General features: G+C 38.9%; 1 protein-coding gene across 6 annotated transcripts; it reads right to left on the reverse strand.

The window, feature by feature from the left end:
- Positions 1-929: 929 nt before the first annotated feature.
- On the reverse strand, positions 930-17,800 carry LOC6736882 (RYamide receptor). Of its 6 annotated transcripts, XM_039293376.2 has the most exons (8): positions 11,410-11,640; positions 6,983-7,196; positions 6,051-6,253; positions 4,418-4,566; positions 4,222-4,343; positions 3,926-4,152; positions 3,662-3,853; positions 930-2,359 (listed from the first exon to the last, which is right to left on the reverse strand). In XM_039293376.2, the coding sequence occupies exons 2-8, from the start codon at positions 7,053-7,055 to the stop codon at positions 1,697-1,699; spliced, it is 1,629 nt and encodes a 542-aa protein (XP_039149310.1). In that variant the 5' UTR covers positions 7,056-7,196; positions 11,410-11,640; the 3' UTR covers positions 930-1,696. The 6 variants fall into 6 exon arrangements, with proteins under 6 accessions (XP_039149310.1, XP_044778822.1, XP_044778820.1 ...); XM_044922887.1 differs by lacking the exon at positions 11,410-11,640 and adding an exon at positions 17,405-17,800 and having other exon boundaries at positions 3,662-4,152; positions 6,983-7,191; XM_044922885.1 differs by lacking the exon at positions 11,410-11,640 and adding an exon at positions 17,405-17,800 and having other exon boundaries at positions 3,662-4,152.
- Between the last annotated feature and the right edge of the window lie 243 nt (positions 17,801-18,043).

The raw sequence follows: 18,043 nt of genomic DNA on the forward strand, positions 1-18,043 counted from the left end.
TGCACCATCAAAAAATTTGTAGAACTTTAGATAACTTAAATACATATACTCAAAACTAGCTTATACAACTAATTATACATAATTGGTTTTGACACGATAAATTATTGAATAGTATTTACTCTTAAAAAGTTAATTAACATGAATAGAGCATTCTTTCTTAAAGTGTAAGGAAAGTTACCTTGTAGTCAATACAAATTAGCTTTTACACTTTGAGATCAAGAACTATTACTTATATGTAAGTACTAAGTTTTTTTTTTCTGTGCACGCATGGCTGTGTGACATAGTTGTGGTTCTTGCTGCAGCCGTCATATATTTCTGTTCAATTGTCATTGCCCACATTCAGCCTGCAGTTGTTTGCATTAGGGAAAAACGGTTGGACAAATCGTTGAACGCTTATTATGCCACGAGCTTTAAGGGGCTTGAAATTTAAATTATTGATGCGCATTTAAGCATAATAACACTATACTACGTGTGTAAAGGAAATATGATTTGATTTTGAGTCTGTGGTTTCTGAATTACGAAAGTTCCTATTTTCCGCCGAAAATAACACTTACTTAATGCGGCACCGCGTAAGGGTTAAAGCTTTTCGATGTCTTTGCTGGCGCCGCAAGGAACTTGAAAGCTCTTCGACCATCTTAAGCTTTTGATTGCCCATTTCCGGTGTGAGTCTCTGCTAAGCGATAATCTTTTAAGTAAAAAGCGCTCAAGTCAAAACTTTTACTTTCATTTAAAAGTAAATTTTCTTTATGTTTCAGATTTATAGCAGAATGCCATAATTTCAAGATTTAAATGCTCCCCCGGCAGTTAGTTTGAAACAAACGAAATGAAGCGGAAATGGCGAACCGAATTTATTTCTACAATTTATGGGCCACGCATAAACAATAATAATTGGTCTGCATGTAATTAAGAATAATAAAAATACTGGTATATTTAGTTTGTTTGCTTAATGACTCGAAATGTTTATTCGTTTGGTAATTTAATACAATAATAATTACATTAATTAGCCTTTCTGTTTTTTAATGACAAATATTGTACATTACATTTGCTTACATCCAGCTGTGTGCTTGTGTAGGATTTAATACATAATCGGATTGTTGTTAAAATACTATTTAAATAATTTAATTTAATGCTACTTAATTGATTTCAGGTGCTAATTTAAGTTGATTCATTTTTTTTTTGCTCAGCTATTAATACATTTGATTTGGTGAGTTTTGGTTTGAGTTGGATAAGGTCTTTAAAGAATCGATTATTTACAACGTTTGGACTTCGTGCTTTAAGGATCGCAATTTGAAGATACCATTATTATAATACTGTACACGGCTCACGACCAGCATTCACACTCATTCAATATACCCTGCTGCGCAACAATTATCAGCAATGGGACTTGTAATCACAATTCATTAAGACGAAATCACAGAGGCAAATGGTCGTGTTCCAATGACACATTTAGTTGCGGGTATCTAAACACTGTAAAGGGGTTTTACTAAAGCCTTAAATACAATTACAATACAATTTGAACATGTTAGTGTAGTAGCTGTACATTAATAATAGTCATTCACTAAAACATTTACACACATACGCTAAATGAATGAGCCATGACAGCTTATTTACTGGAATACACATCATATGTGAATGCCGACTGGCTGCGGAATGTGTCATTGGAACACGGCTATAACTTAGTTCGCTCTAGTTTAAATTAAAGTGGTTGCCACAAGGACTTGCCCGCATCCTTCTCCTTCGCCTGCGAGCCGGGCAGGTGGACTCGCGACACCTCGCTGAGTATGCAGGTGCCATCGCACTCGGTTTGGCTGCCAAATTCCTGCTCGCAAATGCAGCTGGAGCTCTCCCTGCTGAGCAGGGCCAACTGGACTCCGGCGCCGGATGCCAACTCCTCGCTGGGCGGCGTGGTCGATGGCAGCTCCATGAGTGCCATGTCGTCCTCGCATTCGATTACGTTCGGATGCAGAGGTTTGAAGTTGTTCCGGCGCCACGGCGGCATTGCAACGCCAACACCTGGTGCCGAAACACCCGGAGTGGCAGCAAAGGTAACCACGCTTTGATGCTGATGATGGTGGCCATTGACATTGTTGTTCTGCCCACTACTTCCGTTGTAAATGCCGCTGTTAGCACCGGACCCATGCACCCGCGGCATATGCAAGCCCGACTTCCCATTGTTGACACCACCGCGCGCCGGGCCAAAGAGATTACTCCGGATTCGCATCGAGGAGTTGGCGTAGGTCGACCTTATGGAGCTGGCGCGGGTGTGCATCGAAAAGGTCCTCTCGTGGGCGTCCATGCTCGTCTTGAACTTGCAGAAACAGGCCGCAAATCGCTTGTTGAATTCCCGCTTAAATTTTTCCTGTGCAGAGAAAAATAGACGAAGGTGTAGGTTAATCCATCGCAATTACATATCGCTTTGCCTGCGGACAAAAGTACTTTTATTCACTTAAATACAAATTAAAGTGCATTGCATAAATCATAAACCTCTTAGCAAAGTTTATCATACGCCAAAATATATTTTTTCGCTATTTGCTTTTGTCGCACAGACACAATCAAACTTTCTGGCTAATTATTAAGTGGATAGGCAGAAAATTTGTCGGGAAAACCTCAACCTTCGCAGACGAATGCCATTTGTCTTTGCTGACAGTAAAATAGAATATCTGTTGACAAAGTTTTTCACGCACAGCCAGCAGGGGAAAAAGTTTACGAGCATTCGCAGATCTGGCTCTCAATCTATCTTTTACAGACAATTTGAGTGTCAAAGCAAACAGCCGACGGGTTTTTCCCGCTTTTATCGGTTTGCCACTTTGCCATTCTGAGGATTTTTGTGGATTTCGCTTCATTTTGCGGTTTCACAATTCCTGTGGCCCAGACGTTAGGTGTTTGCTTATTGGCTACAGTGGAGCGCTGCTTTAATTAACTTTGACAAAGTATTTTTTTGTGTCAGCTATTTCTGGTGCGAGGCGAAAAGAAATTGGAAATTGTTTCAAAGTAAGCCAGAATATATTTTTGATACAAAAAGTGACGCGGATGCTAATAAATCAGTGAGAAGGAAAATGGAGAAACATCAACGAAGCAATCGATTCGCTTACAATGAAATTAAGTTAGACGTTTTTGACTCATTTCTAAGCTTCTTTGATTTTTGAGACCATGAAAACTTCCGTAAAAGTTTCATTTACTTTGCGTCCATGTTTGTGTTTCATTTGATGAGATAATAGAAAAAGCTAATTTTGGAAGCACGTGCAAATGCTTTTTTTTGCTTTTAGGTCTAAAGGTACAAAAATAATATAGAAAATATTACATTTTTTGAAATTAAAAAAAAAATAACCAACGAAGCAAGACGTTAAATATGTAGATATTTTGACGAGATATTCAGTCGTACGCAAAGCAATTTTTCCCAAAATCCCCTGTCAATAACTGACTCACCCAAACTTAAGTGCCCCAAAAACTAACCCAAGTCGACCTTGAGTCCCTCATCAATCCCCACTATGCCCCGGCAAATTTACCACCCATTTATAGACTTATATCTTTTTAGTGCGTGTGCAAAGAACGTGTCCCTGGGCACCAACTACGATCCAGAGGATGTCAATCAAATCCCAGCCAGACAAATGCAAATTTAACACTCCGTAAACAAATCATCATCATTGGAGCCCACACTTACGTTGTAGATGCCATAAATAAAGGGATTGTAGCAGCTATTGCTCATGGCCAGCCAATCGCAGCAAAACCAGACGATGCTAATGAAGTGGTAGTCGTTGATTTCCGGTATCGTGACATACAGAATATTATAGAGCTGCAGTGGCAGCCAGCAGAGTCCAAAGATAATGACCACGATAATCAGCATTTTGATGACCTGCAAGCGTCGCAAAAAGAGGAAATTGAACCCCGTCCCGATTTGCATACCACACCGACGTGCGAAGCTCACCTTCTTCTTGTTTTTCAACAGCGTTATGTCCCGTGAATCCTGTGCGTTTCCAGGGGCACGTGTACCCCACAATCGTACCGCCATCTGGATGTAGACAAAGCTGATGACACAGAATGGAACCAGATACTGCACGAAAACCAGGGTGTAGCGAAAGGATTGCAATTGATCATCCGATAGGTTCTTGTTCATGCAGAATGGGCGCGTCACATTGTAGGTCTCATTGTTCTCTATTCAAAGGATGAAATTCGGTTGAGGTCGCTGGCACTTAATCCATGCAAATTGACGTATTGACTTACCACGAAACCTTTCGGTCAACTCCTCCACCCGAAAGGCAATGGCAAAGGGCACCGCAAACAGAAGGGCCAGCATCCAAATTCCACCAATTATGAACTTCGATACGAACTTGGTGGGACGTGCCCTGCATGCGTAAGCCGATTTTTAATGATTATGATTGCCGAATCCAATCGTTTCGAATGTGGGAAAGCGACTCACCTAAGTGGATTAATGATGGCCCTATGCCGATCGATCGCAATGGCGGTCAGCGTGAATACCGAGACATTCACACTCAGGGCCTGGACGAAGGGGCAGAAGCTGCACATGAACCACGGCAGGTTCCAACTCTGCAGCAGGGCAGCCTGGAACTGCACGGAGAGAAAATATTGCAATTAATAGTTTAAAGTATTACAGATTATCCGAAACAACTATACCTGACCATTAGCCTAAGCCTGATGTTTAAGGATCACAAATAATCCCTTAAAATTGTTGTTTATATTCTTTTTAATTAAAGTGTAAGGAAACAGGATAGCTACACGTGAGTCGTCTGCCTGCGTTTTGCTATGATTAAATCAACCCAAAATTGCGCCTCCATTCAAGTCACACGGCAAACACCATTAATGAACACTGGACCACAAACAACAGGAACATGTCGGGGGTGTTGTATTTTCGGACTGTTTCAACATTTCGTGGACAAATAAACGCTCGAAAGCCCAGCGCTGTTGTTTTGGACACTGATTTGCGCGGGAGTGAGTGGCAACGTGTGTTTGTGGTTACTGCGGATATTTGAAGAACGCGCTTTCTCCTTTCTCCACACAAAGCCGGCCGCAAATTGCAATTTCTCGCCGGCTTATTGATGACACTTACTGGCGGCTGTGACAGGACTAAAATTCTATTTGATTGCGGCATTAATATAAATTAAGTGCGCAAAGTGTGGCTGACTTTGGGTCAAGTTCAAGGTTCAACGGAGTGTACAGATTGAGCTTTAATAGTATAAATTCTCAGGTAAAAACAAGCTATGAATATCAAATCATAAAAAAATCAAACAAAAATAGGCATATTTGTTCAAGTCTTTATAGAAAGATGTAAACAATTTGCTGTACTACCAATTAATAATTATTTTGCCTATTCAGTTCGATGGTTACATTTAAAATTTTACGTCTAAAACAAACTCAAATGCAATTGTGGCATTCTGCGAAACGAGCTGAATACAAAGTAACGATTCAATTACTTTATTCAAATGTCCAATGCTCATTGATTGACCAGTTTTCCGACTAAACAGTATTTTCAAAGCAAACTGCGTTCGCGTTTTGCATTCGACGACACCAGCGAATCAATTGAAGATAATGGCAATTCAATTACTCGGTATCACATACAAGTTCCAAAGAAAGTCCAGCAAAACTGTTCACATAACTTTTAGCACTCTATTTTGGGTACTTTATAGAATACAAATCCCATTAACACATAAACCGAAAATCACATTTAAATTTGATGTCGGTAATATGCCATTACCACAACTTTTTGGACAAGATGCGCGTGGGCCATGCCAATTTTCTAATGCCAAACATGAACGCTCGTTGCCCGGAAATTAAATTGATGCCGGATTATGCTGAAATTGGTGTCCCTGCACACTGTGGGTTTCAAAAACATTGCTGGCTACCTATCTACGTTGAAAATAAGTGAAAACTAATGCTAATGTTGCTGGCTTGTGTGATTTATGCGCTAAAGTCGATATCCATTTACCAGCGCAACAGTGCGTATGAGCAATTTTTGCATGTATGCATTTTATACGCGCGGAAAAAAGACCCGGTAATTACCCGCATTATAATTAAGCTTGACTGTTGCAACTCACCTGAAATGGTATGCAGAAGAGGCCAATAATCACATCGGCAAAAGCCAAATTAGCGATATACATATTTGTCACGGTCCGCATTTGCCTGGTCGTGGCCACCACCCAGATGACCAAAGTGTTGCCAATGACTGCCACGATACTGATTCCCCCATAGAAAATGGACAACAGAGCCACAATCTCAGCGGGAGCCGCGTACAGACGCTCTGCGAATTGAAAAATAGTTGTGCATTAGATTTATATCACTTGGAGAAAGTGCTTGCAAAATTTGTATTATATAATAGTTGGCTAAATGAAATATAACAATCTGTTTTACAAGATATTTAAGAATGTATTCAATTCTGCGTGCCTAATAGGTTACTGAAGTTCAGTTATTTATTACTAGACCATGATTTTATGAGTGAATAAATTTAGGGTGCTTAGCTTCTTCCAATCCATTAGTTTCAGTGTTGAACTTGTGAAAAATCGCGCTTGCTGACAGAAGCAGATTAATTCAAGTGTCAGTTGTCAGTCAACTGGTGGCAGGACAGACGACATTCACGTTCCTGCTGACTGGTAAACGTCGAGGAAATTGAACCGGATTTAGATAGCCAGAGAGGGAATTTTATAAATGCCACTTTGGACAGGAATATAATCCAATTTAATATAAAATATTGATAGTTAAACCCAACTTTGATATGAATTTCATTAGCATATCCGAACATCACCTGTTTCCTCATATCAAAGTCAGTGGATGGATGGTTGAGCCCAAATTTGGTCTTTAATTCGGCACCCCCATACACTCATGAATGATTCAAGATCAAAGAACTAAAGGCGAACTGTCAGAAGAAAAAAACACTTGTCAATGTTTTTGATTGATGATACGTCAAGTCAATTTAATCCAGTTGGATGAGTCGCGTCCCCAGTGGCTTGAAGGGATTAGAGAGGATACTTACCAAATTCCGCTTCCTCTTCGGCTCCGGGCAAGAATTCCAGGCGGGATTCCTGCTCGATTAAGTCCATTGCCATAACACTTTTTTCTTTTTGGTTTTAGTTGTGTATCCTAATGAGGATATGATATCCTTCAAACTTTTTACTTTAGTTCGAATGCTGCTACTCTATGTAGTGCAATACATCTTCAGGGGCTTCTGGGCTTCATTGCAATCTAAACTGAAAAGATATAAATTACAGCACTTGTTCATTTGGTTTCTGAAAATTCGCAAAAAGTTAGCTGCCACAATTCCGGTGGTCAAGGTACAACAAGAGTGCAGACAACAAGAGAAACAAATGATCTGAAAAAAACATTGAAAAGCTATACAAGCAATCTCAGTCTTCCCCTCAAGGAACTGACCAAATTCAGTGGGTGGACATGAGTTATGGCTCAGGTGGAATCACCTGTCAGCTTTCACATGTGAAAAGTTTGTTCTGTATAATTGAAAGTGCACCCAAATTCAGTTTGGCGACTGAGGGCACTGCACTAGAATTTCGCTTGTATTTCTTTTCTTATGAAAACAGTTCTTCCGTTTTCATGTTTTTATTGAAGAGTCACGCCAACGCTCAAATGTTGCTTAGCCTTATTGAGGTGGCTCCTAAAAAGTAAACAAGAAACTCAGCGAGTTCATTGTATGTTTTGAGAATAGGAGCCTCACTGCGGTTAATTGGCCATTTATCGAACTGTTAACATTGTTGGGACTTGTTAATTTATCTTCTTCTGGGTAAACACTGTCAAGACTTGTTAATTTATTGGGCAACTAAATGTTTATTCTATAGGCAGACGGAATTGTTATAGATTGATTTAGGGAGGCTTGTAGAAAAAAGGTTGGGAAATTGGCGAGTGTCGTGAAAAAAATATGTATTTAGTTTTGAACTACTCTGTGTAAAATTTCCCCCAGAAAGAAACACGTTCACAGGATCAAAGTATATGGAGTTGAAAAAATGAAATGTATATCATAAGCCTTAAGAAATTGGATGCAAAAATTTGTTTCGGGCATTAAATTACTCATTTTATTATTCTGGTCACAGGCTACAAAAACCAAAGGGAGCCACCCTAAAGCATGACCCCAAAATGTCTAATATAACCACTCGTAACTTTACTTCTTTTGTAGTTGCACCTAGCATAAGTGAACATATTTTCAAAGGCATTATGTGTACTACAAGCTGCCTCCACTGGAACTAGCATTTTAACTCTAATCCCCAAAATCCCAAAATTAGACCCCTATTTGCAAGGCTTTACCCTGGGCTACAAAAAAATACCTAAACCTAGGACCTAATTCGGGGAAATCGAATAAAAACTGAATGGAGACCTTCGTTCATTGTTGAAATTTCTATTTGCTTTTGTGTGTAAATAACAGGACACCATCGGCATCACTAACTCATTTAGTTGCCGCTTCATCACATCAAAGGTTCAAGGACAAACAAGAAGTTGGGTGTTCTGTTTTTGTGGTCATATGCAAGGGATCGCTGCGAGCTAGTTGAAAAATGCCATGCAATTTTTTAATGGCAAGGAAGACGAGGGGAAAAATCGGGAAAACTGTCAGATGTGATTATGATAAGAAAGAGTGCTATTAGTCCGACCATGCGAGACGCCAAGATTTTCTAATTAACGTCAAAGGAAAATCATGCTTTATTTGTGGCCCGCTTGGGTGGCTTGAATTTTGATGGTCAACTAATTGAGAGGCTATGATTTTTGGGTCATTAGGCTGAGGCAAAAGTTCCTAGTAAAATAAACTTAAAGAAATTACCAAAAAATGCATCAAAATCTGATTTAAAATATCTCAGAATAAAACTTAACTGCATTGCATACTGTTCAAAGTATTTGATAAGTATTAAAATATATTTGGCTGATAAAATATGCAGATTCTAGTTTTTCTCGGTGTTTTTAGCTCCAGACGGCGTGAAAAGTGCTGCCGTAGATTTACCATGAAATTCACTAGAAACACACTTGAGAACAAAGCAGCCGGGACTCGTGTCACCCAGGACCAAACCATTAATTTGTAAAATTTACAGACTTTTGACTTCACACAAACAAGGAATATGGGTGGCACGTGCGTTCGAGTTGTGAAATTTCTGGATTGGGTAGCCAGGTGAAGTGAATAACAAATTTTTCAATGAAATTGTTGTTCAAGCAGTGAATATTAACAAAAGTGTATCCTATTAGACCTTCACAGGGATGTAGGAGATCAAAGTGAAAATTCATATTGGATGGCAACGCGCCATCAAAAGTATAGCCCATCAACGAGTCGGCTGACAACGATATACGTATTATGAAAATGGACTCCCACATCCTGTCCTTTTAAATAACATTGAATATTGCGCATACGACACATAAGCCGGGCAACAACAGCCACATTATGGCAAGGCTTATACCATCGCCAAGCAGAGGCATCCCCGATTTAATGAAAAAAAGAAAAGAAAAGACAACATGTCCAATAAAAGCGCAACTGTAGGCTGATGCCTTGTATTACCTTTTGCGTAGGGTATACTCATTTGCTTATGAAGTTTATAGCTTGAAAAAATACATATTCGTGTAATTTTTTGCCATAGGTAACCAAATTATATTTATATGTATGCTAAAACCTATATTAGATTAGTATATCTGGGATTAAGGTTTTATTACCTGACTGCAAGATATGAAATTAGGCTGTGGTAATAAATTTGGCTGAAATGATTTCCGAGAACTTTTTACCTTGATGACAATGGACTTTAAAAGTAAGAGTATTTAGATATAGAAAGTGTTTCCTTTTCGGGCTTATATTTTATTCGGGACTGTGTTCTGGGTAAAGGAACAGCTTTTGGCTTAAGAACCAAGCGAGTTGTTTCTTGGGTCGTGTGGGTCTCTTTGTTTACAGTGCCAACGGACTTTTGACTTAAGCCTGAACTTAGACGGCGTGTGTTTACGGTTTTTGGTTTGATTGGTCTTTGGGGACAAATGTTTTCAGCCGTCTAGTCTTATTTCATTAAATAATCACTTGGGTGAGCGAGGATTGCAATTAAGATTGTTCTTGCTAAGTTAAAGTGTCAAAGGAGTGGTTATATATTATAACAGCTTAAGAAAATGTCACAGAAAGTTCAGAAATCCCCTCGACATGAGGAGGCCTTGAGCTGGCCTTATCTCGTTTAATTGTTTTCCAGGAAACTTTTCGCAACCTTTTCAATGCTGTTTACTTGTCGTCTTACGGTCTTGGCTTGTTTGACCTAATTTTCCTGGAAGAGACATTTTCGAGTTTAAGAAGTCCGGAAATCCGTTGACCCTTTTCTGGGCTATGCCAAATTGATGGCCATTTGAGCTCTTGCTGTCAGCAGTACTCAAAGGCGAATCAATTAAAAATTAATTCAGCATAATGCCCCAGGGGGGCAGGTAAATGATTTCAGACAGCTTACTAATTTGCATAACGCAAGATGAAATGTTTTCCCACAATCGCCCGCCCCGAAATGCCAGTTCAGTTCGGAACACTCGATAAAATGCTCTTGGCTGTCGGGAGAAAAAGAATTTCCCACAGCTCATTTAACTGGCTTCTCCTACAGTTCACTTCTCCCACTTTTGGGCCATCTTACGCGGTATTCATCAAAGGACCTCGCTAAGAGTCTCCCACTGAGGTCGCCTCTCCTTTGACATTGTTTGCGTAATATCCTGTCAATTTTATGCGCCCTTTTGCGGCTGCTTTTCCATTTGTCAAAACCATTTTACAAATGCTAAAATTAGTATGCCTAAAATATTGTCAAAACGAATAACAAAATTGTGTCCGACCACCAATTACATTTTTGTCGTCCCGGCTTTTAATTGCGCAATACGCAAAGGAAGGCTTACCAAAAAACATTGTCCAGGTGTCCTGGTCCTTTGGACACGTGGCTCGTAAAAGATAACTGCGATTGCTACCAATTATTGAACAGGTCACGATCTTAAAATAGATGGGTGCTAACAAAGTCCCCGGGTGTTTGTAATCGGATTTAAAATATGAAATAAATTACTTCATTCATACAATTATCAGGAGCAATCCAAAGTTTAATGTGATATTTAAATGTCACTCGCCAACAAAGCAAATATAATTTTCGGTTCCTTTTAAGGGACTTTATAGCTCTATTAATTTTCAGAAATATCTCAAATAATGCACGCATAATTTGTTGCACGTAAATCACAGTTTTTAGTATCGTATTTAGGGTCCTACCGTTGTAAGAGAATTTTAACTACTCTTCGCGTGATCATCGTTAAGCCCAACCACAATCCAATAAAATCCTCATCAAGTCATGAAAAAATAAAACCCGAAAAGGTGAGAAGAGAAAGGGGACACATTTGTGGCAGTAAAACTCTAATTGTAATAAATGTCAGTATGCCCGAAGGTGCTGTAAGTCCTGGAAACGCGAAACCCTCTTCCGGTTCACTCACGCAAAAAAAAGAGTCCACCGAAATTGGTATTAATATAGTTGTTTCTCACTGCTCCAGCCTTGGGTCACAATTAACTTGTCCGTGTGAAAATTCAATTAAAAGTCCTTGCGTATTCCGCTTTCACTGCGATTAGAACTCATTTTCACTGGGCGCGAGGATACGGCTTTTCAGAGGAGCCAGCTAAGCATCCTGGCCGCACGACCTTCCGTTATCAACTGTTGGCAGCAGGTTCTTTTTGGGCTGGAACAACTGTTGAACTGTTGGCAACACGCACACGAAGCCACCCGATGGCGGAGTTTTTCAAAGAACAAGAAAACGAGGCGGACCAAGAGGCAAATTCAAGTCGGGGATTTTGGCACTCAAAACACAACAAGTTGCACTTCAAACCTGTTGGCCATCGAACAGGTTCCGACGACCCTTAAAATTGGCCAAAAGCGGTCGGAAAAAAGAGTAATTCGCATTCTTTATGTATATAAGAGCATAAATTTATGATGCTCATTTCCATTGCGCCGGCAAGTTTACGCTGATGAGGCTAAGTGAAAAATTAGCAAGAAAAGTAATAAGCAATTAAAGAGCGTTTTCCACACCCCAAGAAGTCCAACGTAGTTGGTATAAGGAGGATCCGTTGTTTTCCTTTGCGATTTTTCCACTTATCACAGCTTTTCCATGTCATCAGCTTTAACGCTACCCGGCACCTTGGCATCGCCGACTAAATCCAAATGGCTGAACACACTCTGATTTGCATACTTAATATATATATGTACTCACACACACCCTTTGTGGCACTTACTTCATGTATATGTATGTGTGTCTATACACACCTTTTGTGGCACGCTCGCGTTTTCTGAATGGGAATTAAATTACATATCATGCTGAGCAAACGGAAGAGAAATACCCAAATTTGTAGGATCTCATTCTTCTATTTTTGTTTGCCGAACATATGCAAATTTGTGTGTGGAAAATGTGGCGGAAATTGAAAACAGATAATCTGAAAAGTGTTTCACTTAACAAAATAATTCCCTTTGATTGATGTCAACAGCAGGGAAGAAATCATGTCAAATCAATCGCGGAAATCTTTGATGGCGATTAACATTTCCTCGAACCGGAAATGCTTTCATGTATATTCTTAAGAAGTCTTTACTTTAATATTTTTAAAAATCAGTCCAAGTATTTTAAGTTCACGTGCTGCATCCGTTTGATCTAACTAATATTTAACAAGCACCTCACGTCTGCTCGCAACTCATTAAAATGTAAACCCCTTTTTGAAAAGAGGCATGTATTTTTAATAAAATGTGTAAAGTTTGTGATTTGTGATGAAGGCATGGCAGAAAAAACACAAAACTTGGGACCACGTGCGCCTCTCTAGTTTAATCAAAGGAAATAGAAAACCTTTTGATGAGGTTCAGGTTCGCTAAAAAAAACTTTAAACAAAATTCAACTTAAAGCAGCTCTGGAAATGACTGTGTCACAAATTCGCAATCATGTTCAGACTCCGGGATAAATCATTGTCTATGGGGGGTAGCTGGCCCCCATATTAAAATACAACCTTTTTTTCGGTTTTGGCAGACGAAATTGCCACACGACAGGTGCAAATGGACCGTAAATGTTTCCGTTGAAATCTGCTTATTAGATTGAAACATATTTGCGCCGATAAAAATTGATTTCATTTCGTTTCAAGCATAACATACTCAGCATGAGATTGTAGTACTCCAGACTTGACCCCTGACCCCCCACCCCACCACAGAGATTACCATTTTGGGCATCGAATTGATATTCGATCAGATTATTTGAAAATGCACAAAGTACATCAGTCATATGCTTTCATAATTTAATTAATATTTTGGACACATCCAGCCATGTTTTGGCAAAGTACACATCTCACTTCCTAGCAATTTGCTTAGTTAATTGAACTGAATGTTTACTTGATGGATAGTCAACATAGATTTGTTTTCACTGGAAACACATTTGCATATGAGCCTCGAATTACTTGCATCACTTGGCAATCGCCGCAGCAATTGAAGTGCATCTAATCTCGAATGATCACAGTTCACGGCACTTTTGCCCAGACTTTGGAGTGCAATGGCGATGCCAGACCCGAATCAAGTTAATCAGCACATTTAAATGCACATAAAGGACACAAAGGCGACAACGCACCATTTTGCACACTTGGCTTCGTCCCCGTCAGAAAGCCAGAAATGTGAGAGCTAATCGGACATCTCGTCGAGTGGTGAAAAGAACCGAGAACTCAATTCCAATTCCAGACGGGCAGAAAACAAATTTCACATTCTATTGTCGATGGTCTTATTCTGCGGTTAAGTACACCGACACAATATAATTATCAAGGTAACTAATTAGTGTCCGAATGTTGTAAATATTAATAGAACTCTGGGCCTGGAACTGTCTAGACCAGATGGGTGTTTTTTATTCGTTGATGACAGTTGCTAAAGACATCAACAATTGACTAGGTTTCCTTTGCGTCAGATTAGTGACTGACGTGGGTCACCATAAATATTTAATTGTGAAAAGATAATTACTCATTTGAAATAGGGATAGGAAATTCTTGGAAGTGGGTTCCGTAAATAGCACAAGGGTGGAAATGTAAGTGAAAACTTATTGGGATAGCATTTTGCAGCTCAGCTAAGGTAAATCCACAATAAATAATAACTATGTATGTAAATGTATTAATTAACATGTGAGTTTCATTTAACCGAGTAAAATGTAACTCGATCCAGTTGCCTTGCAGCAATTTGCGTGTATAAAATGAATGCTCTCTCCCACTCAAAAAGAACATGAATATTGTAATTTTGAGCCCTGATTAGGCTGTCCGTCAAATTCGAGGCAACTGACATATTTATTATTATTAATACCCCACAGTTTTCATTGAACACGATTTCAATAGTCATTAGTCAATTTGTATTCATAACGTATTCAGGCTGAAATATGTTTGCTTTATTTGCTTACACATCTGCAAAGGACTTTTACTGCCGTTCAACAAAGTAGACAGACGCCATTTAAGGACTTAAAGGATTTCTGACCAAGTTTATTCTATCTTAAAGGCAACCATTTTCATTCGGCTAAATATAGAAAAATATTATGCAGAAAAGCCGCGTCGAGCAAAGTTTCTTTTGCTGTCGTTGAAAAGATTTTTTCCCCAGGACAAAAATGTGAAAGATTTGCAAATAATTGCTATATTACGATTTGCCGACATTTTAAGTAGAGTCCTCCTCGAGAGGCGGGTGAAAAATTTGCATCGCTCTACTCATCGACATTCTTGTTATTTTTTTTTTTCTTAAGCTGGGCAGGGAGTACAGTACCCTTTCTTCCACAAGCATTAAAACAAGCGATGAGCAGCGCGAAAAGTGAAATTTTTTCAATAAAAGTCAACAAGCGTGAAAACGAGAAATATTTACGTGGCTGACTTCGTGTTGGCATGAGCATACAGGACTCTGGCGGATGGTAAACCGGATTCTGTTGATAAACACAAACACTTGGAGCAAAAATGGAGAAAATATAAAATATAGAATAAAGAAAGTTGCCTTACGATAAAAGCTAAAAATGGTAGAATAAATACTATTTTTTAATAATAATTAAGTTAAAAATTGAAATGTTTTTCTTGTAAAAAGGCCCATCTAGTTGTTCACCCATTTAAATCCTTTGGGTCAGACATAATTTCTCTCGTCCTTCACTGATAAGACTTCAAATTACACGCAAAAGACAACTTCTAGAGAATTTCTACAAATTAATTCCGAGACTTTTCAAAGTTTTCAAGTTGACTTCGAGAGCCTTAGAATTGCAACCACTTTGAGTTCTGTGCACTTCTGCCCACACCTACCCTCGAAAGTTCTTTAAACTTTTGTTCAATCCCCCTTCACACATCTTGAGCTCGAGAAAAAGTCTTTAATTACCCGAAGCATCTGCCACCCGTTCAGTGAACCTTGCAGTAATCATCGAGCTCGATTCAATTGAATTTCATCCGCACAAGAGGTTCAGCTAATTTTTGAGCAAGCATACGCGTAGCAAACACAATTTGCCATTACAAATTCCCATTGTTCCTTGACCTTTTTGCCAAACAATGACAATTCCGATGAGGTTCACCCAAAAAGGTGAAACAACAAAGCCAAAGAGATTGAAAATCCCCTACCAATGACCCAATTAACCGATCCCAACCTGACAAAGCATTATCATTTGTTGATGGCTCTGCAAGGATTTCTTATATGCCAAAACCTCCTGTGTGGCAAAGAAAGGAAAATATTGTTAAAACTGCAAGGGCCAGGGGAATACAAAAAAAATGACATGAAATGTGGAGAAAAGCCTATCAAAGCGAGTGCGAACAAATCTTTTTTAAAGATTTTTCCAGCTGCAAGAGTGAAAATTGCAGAAAATGAAATCCACTTCGGCAGTATACCCTTTTTAAAGTGAAATCCACATAAGAGCTCTGAAAAGTAGACTACGGAAATCCTCTTAAAGCTGGTGCAAATTAATAACATCATCCCGAGGCCTTTTGTACGAAGACCTCGCCCCCTATTTTTCGACTTTTTCGGCTCAATCAGAAGCTTAATTAAAAAACGAAATTAATAAACACAGTAAATTATGGAGCACGGGGTTGAAAATATTTCCCGATTACTGCCGCCGAACTTTCAGGCTATTATGCTCCAAGGATAATGTAATTAATCATGCGGGCAAGGATAGCAGAAGCCAACCTGAGATAAATACATTTAATCTCACACTTCAGCCACAACAACAACAACAACAGCAAGAGAAGAAACCTTTTACGGGCATTATCATTATCTCTAGTAATTAGTGGCCTAGCAATAATACGAAACCAAATTCCAACGGGTTAAATACCGACCAAAAACAAAAGAAGATATTTGGCCAAGAAAAGAAAAGTAGGCTACGTGTCTTGATTTTATTAACTTATACCCAGAATGCCAAAGACACAACAGGAAAAGGCCATTTGTGGATTGTGTTTTCTCACCTGCAATACTCGTTATGCCGTGTTTGTTTCTTGGCTTAATATGTACAACGAGTTTTCCCTTTGAGACGCAAATAAAATGAATGCTAAATTCCAGATACGTCTTTAAATTTGTATATACATTTAATGCGGCGGCTGGTCTTTTGACTGAGCAGCTTATTCTGTTGTTTATTATTTGCATTTTTTCTTTGTCGCCGCTTAATTTCCTTGCCAAGGCTAAGTTCGTCGCACCTGGAACAACCTTCTACCACCTCTAATTAAAAATGCTCCGCTCCTGGCAACATAGTGCATATACATAGTACAATAAGTTATGTGGTCTGTTATGTTCCGAGAATAACGTGAAGGTTGCAAAATTTAAGGCAACAGATTAAAACTCGAGCGTTTTCCCATCAGCCGGACCGTGAAGGGAAAAACAGAAGACAGCTTACAAAGCTGACTCCACACTTTGTTATCTGTTATCTGGCATTTGAAATACTCAATGACGAGCAGAAGCATTAGCATTATGGCCAGGAAAAGGATGCCAGGGGAAATATTTTATTAGGCACTGCAATTCAGTGAATTGTGTAGCCTTGTTTTTGAAATATGTTAGCTTTGCCTGCGGTTAATTGAAATTCGATTCTAACTACATTTGTACACATTGTTATTTTGTATTTCGTAAGCTAACCGCAACAGGGAAAATTCCAAGCAAAATGTTTGACTATCGCAAGTAAACAAACCACTTTATAGTCGAAGCTCTTTTATTGTCCCACGTGATCAAAGTCTATTGGATGCTAAAATTTCATTGATAAATTTCGCAGACAACAAAAATGAGAGAACGTTTAAATTGCTCAATTGCCAAACAAATCGACGAAGTGTATGGCGTTTTAATAGATTTTTTATTTGCTCATTGAGGCGAGAGCTCAGATCGCTTGATAACTATTTAATATGCCAACAATGTGTGCAGTTAATGCTCTTAATTGTAATGGTAATGAATTTTTCACCATTTTCTGCATAACGGAAGCCCATTTGGCGGACTCAACTTACCCCGCAAAAATTAATTACTCTTCTGATGGATTTAAATGCGTTTTTTGTGTAATTAATTAGTAAATGCTCATTTATTTCTTTCACTGCCCAATGCAATTAGCTTTCTGGTTAGTTTGCTATTGACTCTGCATTTATTTGCTTAATGGCCATAATCAGTTGGCGGACAAACAGTTAACTGTGTATACGTTTAATTATACACTTAGATAAAATCACTTTTGAAAGGATTTCAATTAGGGCTATAGGTTTCACAAATAAATCAGTATAATATTCTACTGCCCGAATTTCGGTATCTTAATGCCAACGAATTTTTGGCTGAATATTTAGTATCTTTGCGATACAGTTTCGATCGCAAGATACAACCGCACGATTAAAGCTCCCGAAGTCAACTGAATGGCAATGGAAACTCGGCAGCCTGTTAATTTTTTCTTGTCGTGCCGGCTTCTATTGATTCCAACACAGATACAAAGAGGGGCAGGCGCACTCGCACACATACAGCCCCATATTTTTTGTTGATTTTTTTTTTTTTTTTGTATTTTTATCTCTGGCAGAATTACGCATACGTCAGAGTAGGCATGACCACAAAAAACAAAAATTGCTCAGGTGCAGCCCGACAAGAAATCTTAATCAATTTACCTTGTC

The sequence above is a fragment of the Drosophila simulans genome, chromosome 3L, assembly GCF_016746395.2.
Source record: "Drosophila simulans strain w501 chromosome 3L, Prin_Dsim_3.1, whole genome shotgun sequence".
Taxonomy (NCBI): Eukaryota; Metazoa; Arthropoda; class Insecta; order Diptera; family Drosophilidae; genus Drosophila; species Drosophila simulans.